We start from the raw sequence: 24,274 nt of genomic DNA, 5'->3' as shown, positions 1-24,274 counted from the left end.
TATACAACGTCTATTGCGACCTTGAAAGACCTTCAGGTGCCTGATGGGCTCTGTCTGTTGATGATGGAGTGTAAGTTTTCCCGTTGTCGTGCTGATTCTGCTCGTCCCGTTTCTAGACTCGGCCGTCATTCCTTTGATCGGCGGCTGCTCGGCCTCGCCTTCAAGCTCAACGCTCCCGCGTTAAGTACAATACATCGCGGTTGGAGAAATTCTAGCAACTTGTTGGAAATGTGAAAGTCGGTTCTGCTGTGCTCTACCAGCAACGTCCTTGGCCGCGATTTGGCAGGGAAGGCTGCGCAAGAGTCACCCGACTTTGGCACACCCAAAATCATCTCGTCGTCGTCCAACTTGATCGAATTCATCTTATATTGCCCATTGTTCATCTCACGCGCACTCTACATTGCCCCTTTGAAGCTTTTCTGAATCGCGGAAGTCCAAATTACCTGGTTCCGTGGCTGTTTGAGTACCGGTCTCTTCCATATGGCCGACCTTGCTGACGCTTTGTTTCTCACAGCCTCCGGTGCCCTTGTCGAACCTCAACCTCCCTCAATATCCCAACCTTCAGCTGCCTCTGAACCTCCTCCGTCGCCGCCGGTCACCATGCAGAATGGCGCGAAATATTCAGACAGTGAGAGCGAGCTGTCGGAGCCCGCAGAGCCCGTTGCTGCCTTAGCCTCGCCGTCACATGTCGACAACGAGGATGACGACGAACACATGCCAGACCATGATGAACCCAGCTCCGATGAGCATGACGCCGAGGGTGATGCCGACTATGAGATGGATGCCTCTATGCGGGTGAATGGTGCACAAGCGGACGAAGGCCATTCTTCCTCGGACGATTCCATTAGACCTGCGAAGAGGAAAGCCCATCCAGTCGAGGAAGATGACTATATTCGGAACAACCCAGAAATGTATGGTCTGAGACGGAGTGGACGGGCTCGACACGTCCCCAACATGGCAGAATCTTCTGAAGAGCATGAATCGGACTCGGACGTTGTTGCTCGTCCCCGGAAGCGTGCGCGTCACATTTCTCAACGCTCGTCAAAGCAGCCTACCCCCATAGTCGAGTCTCCCTCCGATTCCGATGACGATTCTGATGCTTATGGCGGCCGACGCGCAAAGCTGTCCAAGAAACAGCGCCGGAGATTGTTACAGTCTGCCGAGAGCCTGACACCTCAACACGCTGAAATCCGCTTCTCCACTCGTCGAGCTGCCAAAGTATCTACTTACAATGAAGACGACGATGACGATATGTTCGAAGACGATGATCCCGAGACAATGACTCCCAACTACTGGGTCAACGGTCAAGAAGACAACTCGCCCGCCATTGACATTGTCTTAAATCATCGTCTCAAGGCTGACGTTACCACCCCAACGCACTCCAAGGACGAGTACGAATATCTTATCAAATGGCAGCAGAAAGCCTACTACCACGCTACGTGGGAGACGATCGAGTCGCTTGCTGGTGTCCGGAGCGTCCGGCGACTGGAAAACTACATCAAGAAGACCTTGATGGAAGATATTCGCAGTCAGACCGATCCCACCATCGCGCCAGAAGATAAAGAAAAGTGGATTCTTGATCGTGAGCAATACATCGATGCCCTCGACGATTACAAGAAGGTCGAAAGAGTTATTGGAGATCGCGATGGCGAAGAAGGCACTGAATACTACGTCAAGTGGAAAGGTCTCTTCTATGACCAGGCAACCTGGGAGGCATCAAGCCTAATTAGTCAGATTGCGCAAAACGAGATCGACAGATATATCAACCGCAGACGAGAAGAGTTCAAGTCTAACCAGACTGAGAGTAACGCCTCGACTCGTTCACCATTTCAACCGGTGCGGGATCAGCCATCCTACATCAAGGGCGGTACACTCAGAGACTTCCAGATGACCGGCTTGAACTTTCTTGCCTACAACTGGGTCAAAGGGAAAAATGTCGTTCTCGCCGACGAGATGGGTCTCGGCAAGACTGTCCAAACTGTTGCATTCCTGAGCTGGCTTCGACATGATCGCGGTCAGCAAGGACCTTTCCTTGTCACCGTCCCCCTGTCAACCATGCCGGCCTGGGCAGAAACTTTCGATCTATGGTCCCCTGACCTCAACTACGTGGTCTACAACGGCAACCAAAGCGCTCGAAATATCATCAGAGATTACGAGCTGCTCCCAGATGGAAACTTCCGCCATCCGCGCTTTCATGTTCTTCTCACAACTTACGAGTATGTGTTGCAAGATGCGCCATTCCTGAGTCAGATTAAGTGGCAATTTATGGCTGTCGATGAAGCTCACCGTCTTAAGAATCGTGATTCTCAGCTGTACGACCGGTTACGGGAATTCAAAGCCCCAGCTCGACTGCTTATCACCGGTACTCCTGTACAGAACAACCTCGGAGAGCTTTCTGCCTTGTTTGACTTCTTGAACCCTGGTGTTGTCAACATCGACGAGAACATGGACCTGACCAACGAAGAAGCAAGTGCTAAGATAGCCAAACTCACCGAGGACATCAAGCCCTATATGCTTCGAAGAACCAAGCAGAAAGTGGAGAAAGACTTGCCGCCGAAGACGGAAAAGATCATCCGCGTCGAATTGTCTGACATTCAGCTTGAATATTACAAGAACATTCTGACCAAGAACTATGCAGCCCTCAACCAAGGTGCCAAAGGCCAGAAACAGTCGCTCCTAAATATTATGATGGAGCTGAAGAAGGCCAGCAATCATCCATTCATGTTCCCCACTGCTGAGGAACGCCTTGTCCCAGAAGGCGCTCGCCGTGAGGAGGTCTTGCGTGCTCTTGTCACGAGTAGTGGCAAGATGATGCTTCTGGACCAACTTCTCACAAAGCTCAAACGTGACGGGCACCGCGTCTTGATCTTCAGTCAGATGGTCAGAATGCTCGACATACTTGGAGACTATATGGACTACCGAGGTCATGCCTATCAACGTCTTGATGGTACTATCGCCGCTGCTCCTCGGCGTATTGCCATAGACCATTTCAATGCCCCGGACAGCACTGATTTCTGCTTCTTGCTCTCCACCCGAGCTGGTGGTCTCGGGATCAACTTGATGACCGCCGACACAGTCATCATCTTCGACTCTGACTGGAACCCACAGGCAGACCTTCAAGCAATGGCTCGCGCTCACCGGATCGGCCAAGTCAGACCAGTAAGTGTGTACCGCTTAGTCTCCAAGGAGACCATCGAGGAAGAAATTCTTGAGCGTGCCAGAAACAAATTGATGCTTGAGTTTTTGACCATTCAACGTGGTGTTACCGACAAAGAGACACAAGCCCGACGAAACGCCTTTGTAGGAGAACCAGGCAGTTCTAGCGAGATCTCCAGGATCCTCAAGAAACGTGGCCAGAAAATGTTTGAGCAGACGGACAACCAGAAGAAGCTTGAGGAGCTAGACTTGGACGCTGTGCTCAACAATGCCGAAGACTACAAAGTTGAGCAACCGGACGGCACCGACGCCGATGGCGGTGAAGAGTTTCTGCGAAGCTTCGACTTTGTTGATGTGAAGGTCGATGAACTATCCTGGGACGACATCATCCCTAAGGAACAACTAGAGGAGATTAAAAAGGAGGAGCAGCGAAAAGCTGATGAGAAGTTCCTTGCCGATGTCATTGAACAGAACAAACCCCGAAGCCGAAATCACCAGGTAGAGGATCGTGAAGCGCGCAAGGCTCGACGCCAGGAGCAACGCCACAAAGATATTGACTCTGAGAGCGAATCCGATGAAGGTCCCAAGGCGGATCCTTCGCGCCCATTGAGTGAACGTGAATATCGATATCTTATCAAAGGCCATCTCCGCTACGGCTCGATTGATGATCGTCAAGAAGAATTTCTGACAGAAGCCCGGCTTCGAGGTAGAGACATCTCGGTTGTCAAAGCTGCCATGCAAGAGGTCTGGGACAAGTCGGAGGAGCTCTTCAAGGAAGAGCAGAAACGGATGGCCGATCTGGAACGGACATCGAATCGACCGATCACCAAGAAAGACAAGAAAGCGGTCCTGTTCGAGTTACATGGCGTTAAAAGAATCAACGCTGAGACCATTCTTGAGCGACCTGGAGAGATGCGTCTCCTCCGAGATGTTACGTCAAAAGACCCAGACTTCAAATCATTCCGTATCCCAGAAGCGACTAAGGCTGCGGGATATTCTTGTCCGTGGGGTGCAAGAGAAGATGGCATGCTATGCGTGGGTATTGCCCGACACGGCTACGGTGCTTGGGAAAAGATCCGTGACGACCCCGACCTCGGGTTGAAAGACAAGTTCTTCCTCGAAGAGCATCGCGTCGACAAAAAGGCAGAACGCGAGAGGACCGAGGACAAAAACGCAAAGTCCCCTGGTGCTGTCCACCTTGTTCGCCGCGCCGACTATCTCATCTCCGTCTTAAAGAGCAAGTATGCAGACGACCCCGTCGCCAAGCGAGCCGTTGAGAACCACCACCGCAACAACAAGAAGTATCACGCCGAGAAATCCGGTTCATCTCCCGCTCCCGTTGTAAATCGCAAGGGATACCGTGAGTCCGAGAAGCCTCGACATAGAGCAGTCAGCCAGACTCATCGTGAGGGCTCTGAGAGATATGGAACTCCAAAATCTGAGAGTCGTCACAGTCATGTCAAGCATGAGGGTGAGGGCAGAGAACATAAAGAGCGCAGGCACCGTGATGAACATGCCCACAGCTCTCACCATCGGCATGGCAGCGACCACCGACGAACCGAAAATTCAACCAATGCCGCCTCGGCCGAAGTTGATCCTCTCTTGGACATGTTGTTCAAGCCTGTTAGGGAAAGCTTGAGAAAGATCAAAGCTACAACAAAGAGTGCCATCCCGGATGGCCAGACCCGGGCTAATGAGCTACGCGTGTTGCTCAAGCAGATTGGGAATTTCATCACCGACCAAGTTGCCGAGCTCGACGACAACCAAGAGTCGGTGGAGAAACGCTTCTGGTGAGTGTTATTGACGCACATTCTGCATGGGTTGTACTAACGTGTCATAGGGACTATGCCGCGACATACTGGCCCAACAAGGGCATCAAAGGCAAAGAGCTCCAAAACATCCATGGCAAGATCGTTGCTTCAGACAACAAGCTTGCGGACGAGGGTTCACCCAATGATGAATCCAGTAATGTCGACGGTCGAGCGACGAACGGGAGCTATCAGACTTCGCCTCCGCGTTAGGAAGCGGAAGGTATTGTGAGTGTGCCCAGATGGGTTGTACGCTCACGGGTGTAAGATACACAGACATGAGTACCACAAGATTATTCTGCCTACTTGATCGGGGAATGCATTTTACATCTACAAAAAGGAACACATATGGGGAAAAGCATTTACTTCAAAACAAACTATTGCTAAGGTTTAGTCGTGCAGATTGGGTCTGTCGGATAAGATTCTCGACGACACGGCACACGAAGAAAACTCTACAGTCCCATGGCAGATGGGAATTGGACGAAGTCATGTTGCGGACGAGCATGAGAAGAGGAAGTGGACCGTTGAGTCGAGCAAGACAACAACGCCTATCATGCTTTCGGTGCGAGGCTGATACAATTCATTCTTTCTACCCTTGATTTTGCGGGATTCAACGAAGGGTCGGCGTTGAGTTGGATTGGACAAAAGTCATTCGACATGCAGCGATTGCCTAAGCGAGGAGTACGGGAGTTCGGATCAAGACAAAGACCTTTTTATTGGGGGAGGACGAAAGAGTAAAGGCCTACAATGACATGTTGGAGACGGACAACCTGAATCTTGCTCTCGGAGGGGTGAAAAGGTCAACGTGAATGAGGCTATGGTGATGGGATCGAACGGCCGTGGATATGGAACTACGGAATGACGACGACCTGGGAGAACGCAGGAAGTAAACCCGGAGATGCGAGCTGGGCACGTTTACATGCTTCAGGCATGAAGATGGAATGTGTAAGGCTCTTGGTGGCTCGAAGGGGAACATCATGGTGGCAGACTTGCTTTTGAAGGTGACGTTGTAGATGATGGCAAGGCATTGTACCTTGCCAATGGATGGATGGTTGGAAGGAAGGCAAGCTGAATGCTTCGGACACGAGACCAGATGCATCCCTCCGTCTATTACTCTAGAATCCAATGATACAAATTATTTCAATACTTGGTCATTGTGGGCAATACACAGCAGTTCCTGTAGGAGCAACGGCCAGACTCTGTGCGGCTGTTCTTCACCGGCTCTAGTGCGATTAGATTCTACATGTGCCAGGAATACGACGAGAGCACTGAGAGAAAAAGAACGCAATCCATCTGCAGCTGCCGTACGACGTCGTTGAGCATAGAAGCGTGGCAGACGAAGCTGTGCCCGGCCAGACACACCCAAACACCAGGATATTCCCCCCTCCCGCCTTTCCAGCGAAGGGCCTCTCCAAAACTCCAAAAGACGATACCCTCTCACCATCACCATCAACCCGATGTGACCATATGCTGCGCCCTCTTGTGCCTCTCTTCCGCTTTCCGACCGCGATCAAGCCTTCAGTCTCCTCTCCTCGCAACCTCCACACACTGCGCGTTCCTCCACTTTCCTCGTAATGCCCTTCCTCTTCTCCTTGTCCGTCGGCTCGACGTGGACCTCTCGGACGAAGAATCTCCCCTCGTCACCGAAGCCACCACCGCATTCGCAGCACACGAAGCAGGCACCGTGCCATTTCCCGCCCAACGCCTCCACCGTGATCTCATCCAGGATAGGTGATTTACAGCCCCGGCATCGGGCAGACGTGCGTTTCGTGTGGCACCGCACACAGTAAGCATATCCGTCGTTACCCTCCACGAATGGCGTGGTGGACGAGAACGGGTCTCCGCATTCCGCACAGAAAAAGTGGTCGACGTGATAGCTATGACCACACGCGATGACAATCTCTCCTTCGATGGGGGTTTTGCAACTTCGACACCGAGGCGAGAAGAACTCGTGGAAATCCAAGTGGCAGAAGAATCTCAGGGGGTCGTTCTCGAGAAGTGCAAGGTCGTCCGGGGGGAGATTGGGAGGCTCGGCGGAATCGGGGTCGGAAGTAGAGGTGATTCCGAGACGGGAAAGGCGTGATGAATCTGGCTCGGGGTAGAAGGACACACACTCGAGGGGTGTGGCACAGTGGTGACAAGTAAAGCATTCAGGATGGAAGCGGGCTTTGAGGTCGCGTGCATTAGAACCCGAGGCTGTCACGATACGACCAGAAATGGGCAGTGCACAGCTCGAGCATGACACAGTGGGCATCGACTGTCGAGATGAAAGCCAGGGAAGGCGCTGTGAGGGCGTCTTAACCACGGTGTCGCTGGGTTTCGTCGGCGCGGAAGATGAGTGCTTTGGCAAAGGTCTGGACGTGGTCGGAGCAGGATTGGATTGATCCGAGATATTAATTACTGGCACTGTTGAGGAGGCGTCGTCTCCCTGCACATTAATGACTGGAATCACTGGCCCATCGTCTGGGACATTGATCGTAGGTATGGCCGGGGCAGATACCGAGACTTCTGGTATACTGGGCGCTGGCTTCGGCGATGGTCGTGCTGCAGGTGCCTCTGTCAACACCAAGCTCGGTTTGTCGACATCCATACTTGTCCTCGGCGAGTCACTGGGTCGTTTCCATGTCGGATCAAAGCTGACAATCGGTCGACCAAGTTGATCGCTGACAGCTGTTGGCGTAGGAAGATTAGGGCTCCGGTCTTTCCTCTTCATGCTAGTTGCTGCTCGAATTTCTTCACTCCGAATTTCCAAGGTGCCAGTGGAATTGGGTGTGTCAACTTCTTCAATCACTTCGACGGTGGATGTCCGTGGAGGCGTGTTCTCTGTGTAGTCGGCTTTACGTGACTGGGTCGGTGGATTTCTGTGAATCTCGAAACGGTCGAACTTTTTACCCTGAGGAACCTGTGTGGGATCCCCTTCCTTTTCCAGACTTTTCGTTCTCAGCCAGGGAAGTCTGTTGCGTGACTTAGCTCTCAGTGGCATGTCCATGCTAGGAGGCGCAGCAGACGGTCTGAACGTTTCCTCTTCGGGTTCTGGTTCTTCATATATCTTGCTGTTCGGAGTAGGAAAAGAGACTTTCCTGGAACCGCTAGCCTGACGATGCCCGCTATTCTGTCGTCTCTCCCTGGCCTTCAAGTCTGGGTTTCGATAGGGAGCCACCTTTTCTTCCTCTGCGGCTTTGGGGTATTGATGCTTCCAGACCAGCTCGGCGGCCTCGTCTTTGGCCGCATCATAGATCCGTCGTTCTTCATCCTTTTGGTCGATAAGCTCCAACGCTTCCCGTATACTGTGTGCTTCCTCTTTTTCCAGCCTTCGCGTAACAGACTCGATGTACACTCCTTCTTGAGCAACCGAGGGAACCTGCACAGTGGCAGTTGGAGACACTTTCCTCCCACTCAGGAGCGGACGATCACTGTCTGGAGGCTGTGCGAGAGGTCGACCTCTGGAAGTAGAAGAGAAAGAAAACGACTTTTGTACAGTTGGAGGCCCGCTTTCAGAATCATCTTGGGCATCTTCATGCTTGGCGCCTGTAGTTGGAGCTGAGTCGGACCGCGCCAACGAAGACTGGGACGTTAGGGAGCCATAATTCCTGGATGGAAATGGCGCAGGTCTGGATCCGGTCGGTCTGGCAGGACGATTGTTTCTGAGATTGTCGAGATAGGTTGCTGCAGGCCTATGTGAGTACTTTGATTTAAAGGTAGGTTCTCGTGGAGGCATCTTTTTGAGATGAAGAACGACTGCAGAAGAGAGCGAGTAAAGGTTCACAGTGACACCTACATTTCTGTTCCGCAGTCATGCATGTAGGTTGAGGCGGAGACACTTTTCTGCCGCCAATGCTGTTTCTTTTGTGAAACATTTTCGCGAGATTCGTTGAAGTTTGAGCTGAGATATGGTTCACCGCATATGCAACAATTTGGTAGAGGCAGCGATCTTGACGTCCTACTTTACAGCTGAACTGTCAAGCAAGACGGCAGTATCAGGCGGAGTGCAAATCCAAATATAACCAAAATGAGAACTGGATCAGCGCGGGGGACATTAAAGCACACATGGACAGATAGACTACGGAGACAAAAGCAATAGATGATGCGATAGTGTATTGAAGTGGTGAGCGAAGCCTGCGATTGAGACTCTGACCACAGGCGGGTTTTTTGTTTGGGCTGCGCGGTTGAGACGACAACCAACCGCAGATCAGGTTCCACTTGCGCTGGGCATCAACCGTCCTTACCGCCTCCGAAAGCCATGCACGTACCACGCCAACCAACGCCATGACCCCATCAAAACTCCTGTTTACCCGTCACCTCGTTCTCTTGACCTCGATATGATCGTCGTGGTCACTGCGATGCGATGCGAGAACGATCATGGCGTTGAGTTGATGATGACAGATGCCCTTCCGACGGGTACTTACTGTGCCACCTGCGCCCATCTGTTACAAGCAGCGACACCTCCATTATGATCGGAAGAAACGGCATAGTCAGATTCTCCATCTCCTCCTCCTCGCTCTCCGCACGAGGTTTAATACTCGTGACCACCACCACATGGATCCCTGAGATCGTCCTTTCGATGTACGGACTACTCCGTACTGCGTACATCCGTCGCCCTCGTCAGGGCATTATTCTGACCATGCGAGTTCCACCTCAACCCAATCATCGAATCTCTTAGTCATGCCCAGCGTTGCATCTCGCACATACGACCCCAACGGCCTCTGACCGAGATCTCAGAGAATCCCCATACCATCGGCAAATGGGAGCGGACATTGCTCGGCTAATACATTTATTCAATGGGCTTCGTACAGAATTTTGCCCCGAGACCTGTAAAAGTGACGACTCATCGCCCATCCCTCCTCCCGGTTTCCTTTCTCTATGTCTCTACCTTCGTTTTCTGCGTTTCTGGGCAAAGGAGAAAGGGAATATGACAGATACGGTGCCTATCGATGTTGCAGAACCTCGTGGAATTCCGCAACAGATCCAGCCCCGTCATGACAATGAATCCGAAAAAACTGTTGACATTGAGGAGAGTCCTTCCGCTCTCCCAAAGCTAGACGAACCGCTCCCGGATGGCGGCTACGGCTGGGTATGCGTTGCCTGTAATTTTTTCATCAATGGTGAGTACAACTCTTTTTCCTGTTAAACTGACCCGATCTCGACTACAGCGTCTCTATGCATTGGCTACAACCCCATCTTGAGACCGAATCTGGGGTATGCGGCTAAGTACGAGAGATCGGGAGACTAGCACCATCACGCAATCCGGGGTCAGAGTAACACTAACACATGGTATACAGCACACACCTGGGGAATCAACTCCTCGTATGGCGTCTTCCTCTCGTACTATTTGAATCACAACTATTTCCCTAATACGTCCGCTCTGGCCTACGCCTTTATTGGCGGTCTCTCGATATCGCAGGCCATGTTCATTGCCCCTCTGGCCACACACATTATCCACCTCTACGGCTCCAAAGTATGCCTACATTTAGGTGTCTTCTTTGAAACACTCTCCCTTATTGGCGCTAGCTTTGCGAAGCAGAAATACCAGATCATCCTGTCGCAAGGATTCTGCTTCGGTTGGGGCATGGGGTTTTTGTTTGTGGGCTCTGTCGGTATCATACCACAATGGTTCACCACAAAACGCAGCGTCGCAAACTCGATTGCTGCGGCGGGCTCCGGTCTTGGGGGCTTGATGTATTCCCTTGTCACACAGCGGATTATCGATACAATGGGCCTCCCTTGGGCTTTTCGTATTCTAGGAATCTGCTCCTTTGCGGTCAATTTGACAGCATCAAACCTCATCCGTGACCGCAACAAACAAACCGGATCGCGTCACAAGGGATTTGATGCCAAAATCCTTCGCAAGCCCGAGTTTCTGCTCGTCCAAGGCTGGTCCTGGTTCAGCATGTTTGGCTATACAATCCTGCTCTTCTCACTGCCTGCCTACGGCCGAGCCATCGGCCTGAGTGCAAAGCAAGGCTCTGTCCTTGGGGCAATCCTGAACTTGGGTCAAATGCTCGGTCGGCCTTTGATCGGCCTATCTTCTGATCGTTGGGGTCGCATGAACCTTGCGGCGTTCCTCACTTTCTTGTGTGGCGTTTTCTGCTTCGCTTTCTGGATTCCCGCCGAGACAGTGTCGTCTCCAATGGGTCTGTTGTGTTTCTTCGCTATCGTTGGTGGCGCGCTCGCGGGAACCTTCTGGACCACCATCGCCCCCGTTGGGGCCGAGGTGCTGGGCCTTCAAGACCTACCTGCTGGATTGTCGCTCACATGGCTGATCATGGTCCCGCCTACGACGTGTGCAGAGGCGATCGCCCTGGAACTACGGCGAAGGAATACGGAGAATTGGATATACCTCCCGCCCCAAATCTTCACCGCCTTCATGTATGTTGGTGCAGGATTGTGCTTGTGGGTAGTCAGAGGATGGAAAGTTGGCGAATTGAAGTGGAAAGCACGAATGGCGAGGGAGAGCGAACGGAGGCAAGAGAGGATCATGCTGGAAGAGAAGCACCCTGTGACGGAGAAAGACGGTGTAGGGGAGCCAGCGATGCGGGCAGAGAACGTGAATGATGTCGATCGTGATGCTGACCATGTGGAGGTCCAACGATTTATGAGAAGGGAGATCTGGGGTCCACGCAATCTCTTTGCGAATATGATCGCGTGGCAAGTTGTATGAGGAGATATACTCAAATGCATATAGCGCTGTTTGATATTCGTCAAGGCTCCTGAGGGATACAAGACCTTGCAATAGCTGGCCAGAATTCTGGGGCTCAACCACCCCCTACTTTGATCGCCAGAGGCTGTGCATTCGCATGTTTTGGGAACCAGGTTGCAACACCCCCGTCTTCCTGAAGCGGCTTTGCAGCATTTGACCGCAGTCACTGGACAGTTTCTTATGCTTGAGCGGGTTCGAGATCCTCGTAGTAAGGCGCGGCAAGCTGCAAGGACACCTAGTCTGCCTCGACATCAACCCCATCACTGGCCCAGAGAACTGATTTGTACATGAAGGCTCCGACATCCCTGTGGGTTCCGGCAATAATCGCCTGAGAGGTGCTTTTTCCCACTTGAACTCACCATACGGCTTACAAGTGAGCCTGATTCACTACCTTCGCGCAAACCCAATCCACCCGGGAGCCTGGAAAGCATGGAGTGAGGGATGAGGCACTCAACTCTCCTAGCCAGATAACGGAAAATATGGGGAATGGCCACGCCTTGAAAAAATGACCGTGTCATCAGCCGAATACATTACAGACTCCTCGAGTTGCAGCTTAGTTCACGCGTGTCTCCTAAACTCCCGATGGCCCTCTAGGACCCTTATAAACATAATGTTCGACTTTTCCCAAAAACTGAATCCCCGGCCGGACCAAGATACAGACAATTGCACTGGTGGCGACCACGGGTATACTGGCCATCCAGAACCACCTTGGTGCCTCGATGCCATTCACCCCAAAATACAGACTGTGAAAGTAGTTAGAAAGACGGAAAGTCGGAATAAGTATCTCTGTGTACTAAGGGCCAGTGTCCATGATGTTTCCTTACCGCAAGGAATGAGGGAGGGATGAAGAGAAATGCCAGGTACGTAAGCGCCTCGACATTTTGATTGGTTCTTGTGCCGTGGATATTGAACTCCTATAGTCATGGCTTTGACATCAGTGGACCTCTGAAGTCGGTGTCTTGGAGTGGAAAATATAAGTGATTATATCGTGGACTTACTAGTTCAACCAAGTTCTTACATAGATCGACCATGAGGCTTAGGTTGGCGTGATAGTATTCAAGGCCAGTAGATATAGCTCTTAGGTCAGATGCGAGATCATCACGGTTACCTTCATGTGGAGCGTTCTGTGGCTCGAGGGTGGTAGTTGTCTTGATGGTACCAGCAACCTCGAGAAGGTTTTCTTGCCCAATGGTGCCACTGGCCTGGAAAGCGCCAGTACTCTGCAACCTGTCATTTCCTTGAAGAATACCGGTGCCCAGATTACCTTGCGGTCTGTGATGCTTTGGGGGAATGAGATCACCATATGCCTCCAGAGCCTTGACATGGATAGCCATCAACGCCAGCAAGGATCGAATGTGACCGATGAACTGGTGTAGGGACCTGACTTTCTGAATCGTGATCAATGAGCCATATCCTGTCTCAGCTTCCTACACAAGAGCTAGGTCAGTGTCCAGCGTTCTCAAGCCCTGATGGCCTTTCTTACCTTTCGCTTATACGCGCCGTTTACGTCATCAACGATCCTTGGCCATTGATTGAACATCTCATATATATAGATCTATAGATATCTAGTAAGGGTTTCGGTCAAGTCTTGCGAGGCGTCTGCCACCAGCGGCAATGAGGTATTCTTTTATGGTTTGGGCCTCTGCGGCATCAAGGCTCTGGGATCTTGACCCACAGAGATAAATCACAATGCGAGGATGTTTGTTGGCCTCATAAGGAAATAGCAAGACTGTCAATTTTTGCAAACGCGGATAAACTGTATATGGCTGATTAGAAGAAGCGTCCAAGGAGTCTTTCAAAGCACTAAATAGCCGTACGGAATTTGTTTCCGGCAGCCTCGGCGGCTTTGCAAGGGTAGTTGAGAGTGAATTCCACGGCTACCGCGGAGGGTAGAGTCAGCAGCTTTAATGTGTATGCTAGTCGGGAGGAATGAAGTGGACGCGTACGATCAGGCTTCTGCACTGCTTCCACGTAATGGGCAGGTGAACTGATTGCTGTTCACTGATGGTCTCGAAAACCACCGGGTCAATCTCGTTAAGTTTTGTCTCAAGCTTAGAGTCTTTGGATTTCAACCTGCGAGATATAGATCAATCTCTATTTCCTTCGAAATGGTGTCAATTACTCACACTATCAGAACAACCAATTGGTTTTGGGGGAAATTGGTCCCGTCTTTCAGATCAGTGAAGTCTCCACCGCCGACCGATACCCAAGCATTTCGTATGTTTCCAGCTGTTGTTTCAGGCATGTATGGCATGTAGGGTTGACTTTTGAAAACGAGTACAAAACCAGCAACTCATTCGCTCTTTCATGAACAAGGTGGAAGGAGAGAGCTTGCGGCTCGGTCATAACATACACTCTTCGTCGGCTATCCCACGGAGCGAAAGACTGGGACCTATGCCACTAATATTGTGCCGGATCAAACCAGATTCTGATAAAAAAAAGAATGAGGAGCTGTAATGGTGGCTTATGGTTCCTGGCCTCGACTCTCGCAAAAGGACATACGTCGGTGACGTGGCACAATCATTTCGAGACACGTTCATCATGGAACCCTGAACTCACAGTACTAGCGCCTATTTCTCGTTCGTGCATTGCCTTGAGATTATCACCAAGCACATGTCCTTGCACATAATTTGTAGCAATGAGGCCGCCTTGTTGGCCCAAAAGACTCGGCTGCATCTCGCTTACTGGAAGGAAGGATTTCTTGTTGCACAGCAACCAAGCGGCGTATGTAGTTTGGTATACGAGCTGTGACGTGCTCATTGCCTTGGGAATGAGAGTGTGGTCAGAGCTCTTGCAAATCGAATTGATTCTCACCTTGACTTCTCTCCTTCCCCAACCCGGCATGGAGAAGGAAAAGGGACCTGGGTAAATTTTTTCATGAAGTGGTAAGTGGTCTATTACTCCGGGCCAACTAGTGATTGTGTTGACAGATCAGGAATTCACAAGGAGGAGGAAAGTGAGTCCAGCGAAGTACATAAAAGCCTGGGCCGTAGTTAGATCGACTCCTGTGGCCTGTAGCCAAGTCCGGCGACGTCAGTCATGGGATAAGGCTGAGGTTAACCGCACATGCACATGGCTCATGTGCAACACGTTATGAACCGCAATCAACGCAGACATGTATTGAGACAGATTGTCATGAGGATATTTACAGCTGGCTGCCTGTCCTTATCTCTTGTTCTTTTCTTGTGTGTTCTCACTGCGCATATCCTTATTCTTCTGTCCGCATAGTCTCACACCTCCCATCCACCACCGACCATGCCATCGACGCTTCTCAGAGAGGAAGGGAAACCAATAATACGTCATTACATGATGCAGAAAGAATTGGGAAAGATCAAGCCAACAGACGAAGGTCTATTGGGAGGTAGAGAGGAGAGAGGGTGGATGAGAAAGAAGGTAGAAACCCGTTGAGACTTTAGAAAGGGCGTGAAGCTAGTTGTGGGAACTCTCTCAAGCCAGGGACACAGACAAATATGGTGCTAGGCCCTCACGCTTATCAAGACCGACTGGCTCTCGTGGGGTCGAGATGGGAATATACCGTAGAGCCTTCCTTTAGGCCCTCGTTAGAACTTGATAGTTGAGAGAAAGAACGACCTGTCGGCTCGGGCTTATCCTCAGTATCTGGCATAGCGCCGCGATGGTCACGCGATACATTGCAGAAGGCGCCATGGTGCTGTTGACCGATACGTGTGACCCGTAGCGAGGAGAAGAACTCGTCCCCTGATTCCCTCAAGGTGGTTATATTTCCACCGCCTCGTAACCTCCGAGGCATATACCACACTCTATGAATTTATGTTGTAAAACATGAAACTAGTACACATAACGGGGCTATTTTATTTGCCAGAACAAGTTGGTTATCCCGAACTAGTACAGGATGAACCTTACCTAGCGACGTGATTGTGTCCGCAACGCCTGTTTCGCTGCATGTTGGCAAGTTCGTGAAAACAGATATCTTGAAGGAGCCCAGTATTAATCAGGGCCTGAGTGTGGGTGCGACTGCAATTGGCGCCGAAGATACATTGAAGGGTCGTATTGCCGGTTCTTGGGATATGCCAAGAGGGGGAGGATCTGGATGAATACTTAATCGAAATAGTTCGGCGTTGAAATGATATCGAAGTGGCGGGGGCGAGCAGAGAGTGAGAGATAATGGCTGTGCTACTAATTTCAAAATATGATGGTCACGTATTGCTGTGACATTGACGGTCTCTCTGGACATGTTCCTTGTATATCGCCATACCACCTCGAGACAGATCATCATTCTATCGTATAATTGAGGTTTAAAAGAGGGCACGCGTGAAATATCCTTTCTATCGTGTCCACAGGCTGTTAAGGTAGATAGCCTCCGTCGATTGCCAGGCAAGAGCCTGTCACAAAGGACGCAGCATCAGAGAGTAACCGCACGACTCCTTCATCCACCTCCCCCGGGTCAGCTATACGTTTCATAGGATTTGTGGAGGCAACGTATGGTTTCCGCTTGGGATCTTTATCCATGGCCGATTGCAGCATGGGCGTCCGGATAGCACCGCGCGAAACGTGGTTGATTCGAGTCTTGTCACAGGCGTAATCGAGTGCCGCCGTCCGCGTGAGGCCGACGACGCCAAATTTGGCCGCCGAATATTCCACGCTCATGAGGAAGCCGATGACGCCGGCTCCGGAAGACGTGTTCACGATGGAGCCGCTACCGGTCTGGAGCATCGCGGCAACCTCGTACTTCAGACACAAAAAGGTGCCGTTCAGCGTTATCGATATCTGCCGCTCCCAATCGGCGGCCGTCAATTCATGGGCCTTCTTGCTCACTTGAGGAAGGGCAACATTTTTGAAGGCGTAGTCGAGTTGACAGGATTTTTCAAACGCAAACTTCACCATCTTTTCGACGTCCTTCTCGTCAGCGATGGCTTTATTAGACTGTCTACGATATCATGGAAATGGTAAGTGTATCTGTGAAAGTGTCAGTAAGTATTGATACATGGACAATCAGTTCTCGACCGTCATGGAACCTGGGGCCAGCCCACCGGTGGAGATGTTCCCCATCTTGAAATGGCTTCCGGCGAGCTTTGAACGCAGTTGAAATGATAGAAGTTGCATGAACAGAAGCACGAGCCAGAGTCGAAAGCGCCGGGCTTGAGGCATTCGCTGTGACTGTAGCATCGACCACCTTCTCGACGAATATGAGAAAAAAGGTTTCCCATTCACCCAACGAGGGTTCAACTTGCTGATGGGTGAAATGATGGAAGGATCGGCAGACAACACTGCGTCCCAGATCTGCACTCTGATCATGGCCTTTGCACTTCACTCCGAGGTTCAGGAGAAGGGATGTGAAGACGTCGATGCTGTGTGTGGTACCGAGAGATCACCCAAGTGGACGGATTTCCAGAAAATGCCGTACGTGAACGCCATTGTGAAGGAGGGAATGCGCTGGCGACCAACGTGAGTCCAAATTGCTCCCCGTATGTGACCATGAGACCGACCATTTGACTCAATTGTCGTGCAGATCGCCAACCGCCCTTCCTCACGCCCTGAAAGAAGGTAAGTGAAGCAAGCTGTCTGTCACTCACCGGACACGATCTGACCAACTCGAGATAGATGATTGGTATGAAAACATGTTTATTCCCAAAGGCGCCATTATCCAAATCGCCTCTTGGGCCATGCACCATGACGAGAACCTGTTTAAGAACGAAGAGGCCTTAACCTAGATCGCTATATTGGCTATACCCGATTGGCCAACGACTATGCCGGTATTATATTAGTCCTGACTGGGAGCCCAGAGACCACTTCGGCTACGGCGCCGGGAGACGGATGTGCCCGGGAATCGGGAATCCATCTTGCTGAACGGAGCATGTGGCGCATTTGTGCAAAGTTGCTCTGGGCCTTTGAGTTCTCTCAAGACATTAACCAAGCAGCCAATTCCCATCGATACGCACGATTACATGTTCGGAACCGCCATGTTTCCAAGGCCGTTCAAGGTACAAATCAAGCCGCGGAGTGAGGCCCATGTCCGCACCATCATGATGGAGAAGAATGCGAGTGTTGATTTCTTGGAGTTGTACGGCTAGAAACACCTTGGTCAGATAGTTTGAACTCACTCGTCGTTGCGTAACATAATCCTGATGAGACAGGATCCTCAGGATTGGGCTAATGTATGGTCCTGTAGATTTTCCAGGGCACCAACTAATATTCCCTTGGTGCCCTGCTGTTCACCCACTGTTGGGTGACTGTTGCCTGGCAGATTTGCTGACTAAGTCGTCGCTCTAGTTGGTTGGGCCCCCCGCATGAAATCGTGCACATGCAGTTAAGATGGACTTCAGGCTATTCTGCGCTTTTGCGAGCCTTACTCGCATCATGAGAGATTCAGACACTGTTGCAGAGCGTCATCTGCTCACGAAGCTCGGTCAGCAACTGCGTAGGAGAGCCTCCGGAAATGTTGTCCCCGCGCCATGCTTCCGCGAGCAACCCACTTTCACAGACAAGAGAGCTACGGGTCCCAGAGAGGATCGTCAAACGGCCGCCGTAACGGGAATGGCTATGGGTTTCCTTCCAGTCAGACGTCTGGTCCAAGGTGCATTCACTCATACTCCACGTCTTTGATCCTACAACCACCGTACTGACGCGAAAGCGCCCACCTGAAAGCAGTCAATCTCACAGTTCACGGACATCTGAACCAGCCCAATGGCAGCCCGGGCAACATTATTCCCACTCTCAAACGTCCTCCTTCAACACTCAAGATGCGCTGTGGCCATCTCCACCCCAATTCGACGAGCGACAGGAGTTCAAGATCGCCATAATATGTGCTTTGCCAAAAGAGGCGGATGAAGTTCTTGCCGTCTTTGACCGACCGCGAGGTGATGGGAGAGAGTTCACCAGGACACCCCGCGATAGGATCGCATCCACCATCTGCTTCATTGGAAACCGCCCGATTGTGGTGGCGCATCTGCATGGTGATGGAAAAGTGAAAGCAGCAGGCGTAGCGGCGTATCTCCGTGCCAGCTTTCCCAACATTCAACTTGCTTTACTAGTCGGCATCTGTGGCGGTGTTCCTGGTGGGCCCGATGGCTCAGGAGACGTCCGTCTCGGTGATGTTGTGATCAGTCTGTCGCCTTTGCAGTACGATTACGGCAAACAGTACCCAGAAGCATTCGAGCCGAAGCCATCAACAATGAGCGCCCCGCTAGAACTTCGCACGGCTCTTAGCCAGTTGGAAACGGAGTATCATCGAGAAATCTTGCAGAAGAGACTGGATGATCTACTGTGTGACCTCCAAGCCCGACGTCCAAAGGTCAGATATCCTGGCACCGAGTTCGACCGCCTCTTCGAACCAGGGTATCTGCACAAGCACCGAAATACCTATTGCAATGTTTGTAACACTGGTGCAGACTCTGTCGTTTGTTCGGCGGCGTTCAATGTGCCGTGCTCGAGACTTGGCTGCGAAGACTGGCACTTGGTCGACCGCCCCACTCCAGTCCTATCTTCCGACAACAGAAGAGTGCCCTCTGTCCATATAGGCACTATAGCCTCAGGAGACCGAGTCATGAAGTCAGGTATTCATCGTGATGCCATTGCACAAAAGTACGGTGTTGTTGCTTTCGAGATGGAAGGCGCAGGCTTGATCGACCATTTCCCATTTCTCGTGATCAAGGGTGTTGCCGATTACGCTGATAGCCACAAGAACGACGGTTGGCACCATTATGCGTCTGCCACTGCCGCCTGCTGCGCAAGAGCTTTCCTGGAGAGTTTTTGGCCGGAGCAACCCACCGAATATCCGGGCCACCGCTACGACCAATGGTCCCTTCGCAGCTCGCCAACCACTGGAATGGCTTCGCAGGCATCCGCGGTACCGTCATGCGAAGCTCCATCGTCTGAATATGATGCTCGCCAACAAGCGGTTTGGTGTGTTCCACTGGTTCGAAAGCCCGGTTTTGCAGGCAGAATCAGCGAGCTTGCCGCCTTGGAAGCCAAGTACAACAACCGCGATTGCTCATGCATTTCCTTACTTGGGCTGGGCGGTGTCGGCAAAAGCAATCTTGCCCTTGAGTTTGCCTATTCACTTAGAGAGAAGTCGCCGGACGTTTCTATCTTCTGGGTTCAGGCGTCAGACACCACCACCTTTGACAATGGCTATGCGGAAATTGGTCGCCAATTACAGATATCTTCGATGGCAGAATTGCAGACCGAGCTCAAGCATTTGGTCAAGCAACATCTGAGTCTAGAGAGCTTTGGCCGTTGGCTCTTGATCATTGATAACGTAGATGACTTCGGACTATTTTTCGGCGATGATGGCACTGCACGCTCTCAATCACTCAGCTCCTTTGTTCCACGAAGCCCTCACGGCTGCACCCTCATCACCACGCGTGATAGAAAAGTGGCACTCAATTTCAGTCGCAGCCACACTATTGAAATCCCGTGCCTGGATCAGGAGGTCGCTCTCAATCTACTACAGACCATGCTTGACCCTCCGCCTGCAACTCTGGACAGAACCGTCGCCTGTGCTTTGGTGGATCGTCTGAATCATCTCCCTCTTGCGATTGTGCAAGCTACTGCATACATCAACCTCAACAGAATTGGCGTTTCCGACTATGTAAGTTTGTTAGACGACAAGGAGGAAACTGTTTTTGAGCTCCTGGATGAAGATTTCGAGGACGAAGTACGGGCACCGGGAGCAAAAAACTCAATCATTTCAACCTGGAGAATCACCTTTGAGAGTATTGCACATCGAAGCCCCTTGGCCCGACGATACCTGTCCATGATTGCATGCATCGATTCAAAGATTATTCCCGAACGTCTCTTTCTACAAGGCGATTCTCGGAAGGAGGAAATAGATGCAAGAGGTCTGCTAATTCGATATTGCTTCTTGACACGAAGAGATTCGGGCCCCGGAAGCAGCACCACCTACGATATGCACAGCCTCGTCCACCTGGCGTGTCGCAGCTGGCTGCACAATGAGTCAGTCTTACAGACATGCGCACCTCGAACGGCGCTCCGCCGCATGCTTGAGACCTTTCCTAAACCCGACCATAGCAATAGATCCACCTGGTCGCTGTATCTTCCGCACGCCTCTCGACTTCTACAGTCGCCTCACATTGCTCATATGGAGAACCGCTTTGAGCTTGAATCGTTAGTGGGGCAATGTCTGTTTCTCGAGGGCAAATACCGTGACGCGACCACAAAGATCAGACTTGTCGTCGAACACAGGGAACAAACACTCGAACCTTTTCATCACAGCCTTCTACAAGCTTACATGGACTTGTCAGTGGCTCTGGAACGTTGGAGTCAGCTGGATAAATCGTTGGAGTATGGTCGAAAAGCACTCTGGGGATACACTGCAACATTGCCTCCTGATCACCCTCTCGTACTCACAGCTTTTTCCAACATCGCTTCGGTAAAGCGAAGGCAGCACGAGTGGAAAGAAGCCCTCAATCTGGATCGGATGGTTATGAGGGCAAGACAGACCATTCTCGGCGATAATCACCCAGACACCTTGAGCAGTATGGCTAACTTGGCCGCGTCTTACAAAAGCATGGGCTCGCCAGAAAAGGCAGAGGAACTCCTCCATCGTGTCGTCGAGGGACAGAGTCTAGTCATGGAAGAGGACGATCCAGTCCTTCTCTCATCAATGGCACGTCTCGCTTCGACATATCGCTATTCGAATCGTCTTGCGGCGGCGGAAACGCTCGCATTGGATGTATTGAATCGGAGAAAGCGAGTCCTCGGCCTGCATCATCCTGACACTCTTCGGAGCATGGCCAATGTCGGCTCAACGTGGCGGAAGCAAGAGCGATGGGAGGAAGCCGAACAAATTGAAAATGACGTCCTGGCATTGCGAACCAGCATTTTAGGGAAAGACGACCCCCATACCTTGACAGCGAGGACAAATCTTGCAGCTACCTATCGCAATCAGGGCAGATATGATAAGGCAGAAGAGCTAGACTGGGAGACGCTCAAGATCAAAGAACGCATCCATGGGAAATACAACTATTCCACGCTGTCAACCATGTCCAGTCTCGCTTCGACATACAGAAAGTCCAAACGATGGGCGCAGGCGGACGATATTAGCAAAGAAGTGCTCAGCCGCTGTCGGCATTCACTGGGTGATTCACATCCTCAGACGCTTGCATGCATGACTGAAGTTGCTTACATTTACAAGCGAGAAGGTAACGTGAAACAAGCTGCTGATCTCGCCGAACAGGTGTTGGCGGAGCGGGAACGCACACTTGGTCCCCAGAACAAACTGGTGCGGCACATGAGGCATTTCCTATCAAGCTTGAATCGGCAGCACGATCGGCAGAGAGAGAGGCGAGGGCGCTCGACAAGAAGAGACCGACGACCCTGAAGCCGTATTGCTGGAAAGACAGGACACTCCCACGAGTCGATAGCATCCGGGCGTAAGAGCTCTCGACAAGAATGTCAAAGCCCGACCCGTGGTGAAAGGCAATAAGTATCCGTGGGGCACAAATCCTGGCCGTCCAGCTAAGCTCTTGCAAAACTGTCCAGTTCATCAGTATCGAGTATACTGTTTCGGATCTTGTCTCGCTCCCTGAACCGGATTCACAAGGGACGCGTAGAAAGAGCGCAAAGACGACTCCTGGCCTCTACCAGAGCGTTTAATCGAAGCGGTGAGCACATGGCTCAGTAACACGACTTCGACATGTCACCATAACGTCAACTGATGCTGTAGGAGCCATCTGTGCCTGCTACTATCTATCTAGTCCATTCTCCGCAAAATCATTTTTAAATCTATTTCAGGAGGGTGACAACCGTCAGCTCTGGTCCAAATCATACATAGAGCCGATCTCTACTCAGTTGTTTATCCATCCATATGTACCATCTTTCAATAGCCAGTGTCGGACGACGAATAGCTCCAGCACTCTACGGGATGGTTTGCCGTCGCGATGAGGGCTGCTCGTAAAATAACGGTCTTTGCTCATCTGGCGCCAGGAGGGAATGGACACGGGAGACCACTGATGAGGTGCGGGTACGGGCGCCCCAAGTGTTCCACCCTTTGGAATTTGCGAGAGTCGCAGTGTTGTTTCCCCTGCTCGGCCAGTCTCCGGTCCCTCACGGCGAAACAGACGGCCAAGGCGATCAGGACGATCTGCATGGTTCCCACAAGCACGTAGACGATCCAGGCACTTCAGCCCTTCAACCCGACTCGGATCACTCTGTTGATTCCGAAGATCCAGGTGTACTTTGACCAGCGGGAAGTTGTCAGCTTTGCACTGCGGAACACCAAACCTACGAGAGCAGTGAGGCAGATAGCCACGGGGCTGAGACTTCCCAGACGACCCAGATGCCATGTGGTCCGCACCTGGGGAATCCACTGGATGCAAGCAAAGACGGCCACGGCGATGCCGAGGACGTCTGCCCACGCCTGGGCGTACCATGGGAAGCGGTGCAAGATAATTGCCGACACCATGACGACGGCAAATGCGAAGGTGCATGCGGTAATGAGGACCTTCCACGCCCGCTTTGCTCGTCGAAACGTGCGGTCGGGACCATACAGTGAAGGTCTACGGCCGTCTAGTTCTGCGTCGGCCTCTTCCTCCGAGTAGTAGACATACATGAAAAGGCTGGACAAGGAGTTCAGCAAAGTCCCGCAAGAGCATATTAGCGAGAAGGTAGTGATTGCGCTGCCGGGGGCCCGCTCCTATATTTACACGACCCAAAAGCACGCGATGCCAAAGATGACCTAGGGCATGCCGAGAAGGCCACTGACATGGGCAAAGCCGCGTGTTGGTCCTGCAGCAACCGATATGGATGGCGCTAGAGGGGAGCATCATCACATTGCCCACGGCACACACGCCGGATAAGGGGCCGAGGAGGATATAGTACGTCCACAGACCCTCTGCGGACCTGCGTGAGACGATGCGGCCCCATTGCAGAACGTAGCAGATGAGCAGCTAGCCCATTGACGAGCTGGAATCGGCCATGATAGTATTGGGTCATCCGGGTGTTTATGTTGATTTCCTTTCAGAGCGGACAGAGTAACTCAGGGGACGCAGCCACAGCATAGCATACCAAGACACGACAAACCGAGCGAGGGAAGGCTGAGCGAGGTGGTTGCATTGGTCGTGAACCACATCCGAGTCGGTTGGGAATCCATCTCTTACAGAGAATTTGGGATCTGCGCTGGGATTAATTCACCATGGCACGGTCGATGGAAACCACAGTCAATCAAACCCAGTTTTTCAAGACGGACATGGACAGGAAATAGCCAGAGGTGAACAAACAAAGAAGGCACGATATGAATTGTCTGCAAAAAGAGATTGGTAGAAGTATATAGAACAACAGGCCTTGGTCGTTGTGTGTCGCACCCGATCAACATATGACGAAAAGCTCTTTGGAAAGCGGCCCGATTGGACGGTGTCGGCGTGCATGAGTTGATGGATGAGTTGATGAATTGATCACGGTCTCGGTGCACATCGTCGTTGTCGTCATTATCATCACAAGTTTATCGCGATCTGTAGTTTGAAATCAAAGTCGTGCAAGGCTGGGCTCGAAGTTGCAGGAAGGTAAAGCGATCTGCCACTCACGGGATGGAGTGTGTTGTGCGTCCTTGTTCGCAAGTATTGGTGACACTGAGCAAGGCTGGGCCGACGAAGTGGGAAAGGGTGAAGTCTGCAGC

The 24,274-nt window shown here is 51.6% G+C and overlaps 8 protein-coding genes across 8 annotated transcripts; 4 read left to right on the top strand and 4 right to left on the bottom strand.

Moving 5' to 3' along the window:
* Window positions 1-480: 480 nt before the first annotated feature.
* On the top strand, window positions 481-5,177 carry Z517_05695 (uncharacterized protein; the record flags this gene model as incomplete). The annotated part of the gene is made up of 2 exons (XM_013431022.1): window positions 481-4,946; window positions 4,997-5,177. The coding sequence occupies 2 exons, from the start codon at window positions 481-483 to the stop codon at window positions 5,175-5,177; spliced, it is 4,647 nt and encodes a 1,548-aa protein (XP_013286476.1).
* A 1,297-nt stretch (window positions 5,178-6,474) lies between these two features.
* On the bottom strand, window positions 6,475-8,682 carry Z517_05694 (uncharacterized protein; the record flags this gene model as incomplete). The annotated part of the gene is made up of 1 exon (XM_013431021.1): window positions 6,475-8,682. The coding sequence occupies one exon, from the start codon at window positions 8,680-8,682 to the stop codon at window positions 6,475-6,477; it is 2,208 nt and encodes a 735-aa protein (XP_013286475.1).
* Window positions 8,683-9,873: 1,191 nt separating this feature from the next.
* On the top strand, window positions 9,874-11,622 carry Z517_05693 (uncharacterized protein; the record flags this gene model as incomplete). The annotated part of the gene is made up of 2 exons (XM_013431020.1): window positions 9,874-10,066; window positions 10,244-11,622. 2 exons carry the CDS (start codon window positions 9,874-9,876, stop codon window positions 11,620-11,622), a joined length of 1,572 nt encoding a protein of 523 aa, XP_013286474.1.
* Window positions 11,623-12,260: 638 nt separating this feature from the next.
* Window positions 12,261-13,201, bottom strand: Z517_05692 (uncharacterized protein; the record flags this gene model as incomplete). The annotated part of the gene is made up of 4 exons (XM_013431019.1): window positions 12,261-12,404; window positions 12,486-12,575; window positions 12,660-13,088; window positions 13,145-13,201. 4 exons carry the CDS (start codon window positions 13,199-13,201, stop codon window positions 12,261-12,263), a joined length of 720 nt encoding a protein of 239 aa, XP_013286473.1.
* Window positions 13,202-15,984: 2,783 nt separating this feature from the next.
* Window positions 15,985-16,524, bottom strand: Z517_05691 (uncharacterized protein; the record flags this gene model as incomplete). The annotated part of the gene is made up of 1 exon (XM_013431018.1): window positions 15,985-16,524. The coding sequence occupies one exon, from the start codon at window positions 16,522-16,524 to the stop codon at window positions 15,985-15,987; it is 540 nt and encodes a 179-aa protein (XP_013286472.1).
* Window positions 16,525-16,885: 361 nt separating this feature from the next.
* On the top strand, window positions 16,886-17,351 carry Z517_05690 (uncharacterized protein; the record flags this gene model as incomplete). The annotated part of the gene is made up of 3 exons (XM_013431017.1): window positions 16,886-17,085; window positions 17,150-17,184; window positions 17,242-17,351. The coding sequence occupies 3 exons, from the start codon at window positions 16,886-16,888 to the stop codon at window positions 17,349-17,351; spliced, it is 345 nt and encodes a 114-aa protein (XP_013286471.1).
* A 601-nt stretch (window positions 17,352-17,952) lies between these two features.
* Window positions 17,953-21,982, top strand: Z517_05689 (uncharacterized protein; the record flags this gene model as incomplete). Its single annotated transcript, XM_013431016.1, has 2 exons — window positions 17,953-18,165; window positions 18,197-21,982. 2 exons carry the CDS (start codon window positions 17,953-17,955, stop codon window positions 21,980-21,982), a joined length of 3,999 nt encoding a protein of 1,332 aa, XP_013286470.1.
* Window positions 21,983-22,783: 801 nt separating this feature from the next.
* Window positions 22,784-23,212, bottom strand: Z517_05688 (uncharacterized protein; the record flags this gene model as incomplete). Its single annotated transcript, XM_013431015.1, has 1 exon — window positions 22,784-23,212. The coding sequence occupies one exon, from the start codon at window positions 23,210-23,212 to the stop codon at window positions 22,784-22,786; it is 429 nt and encodes a 142-aa protein (XP_013286469.1).
* Window positions 23,213-24,274: the final 1,062 nt, after the last annotated feature.

This window comes from Fonsecaea pedrosoi, assembly GCF_000835455.1.
Source record: "Fonsecaea pedrosoi CBS 271.37 unplaced genomic scaffold supercont1.3, whole genome shotgun sequence".
NCBI classification, from domain to species: domain Eukaryota; kingdom Fungi; phylum Ascomycota; class Eurotiomycetes; order Chaetothyriales; family Herpotrichiellaceae; genus Fonsecaea; species Fonsecaea pedrosoi.
This window is presented reverse-complemented; position numbering and strand designations above follow the sequence as displayed.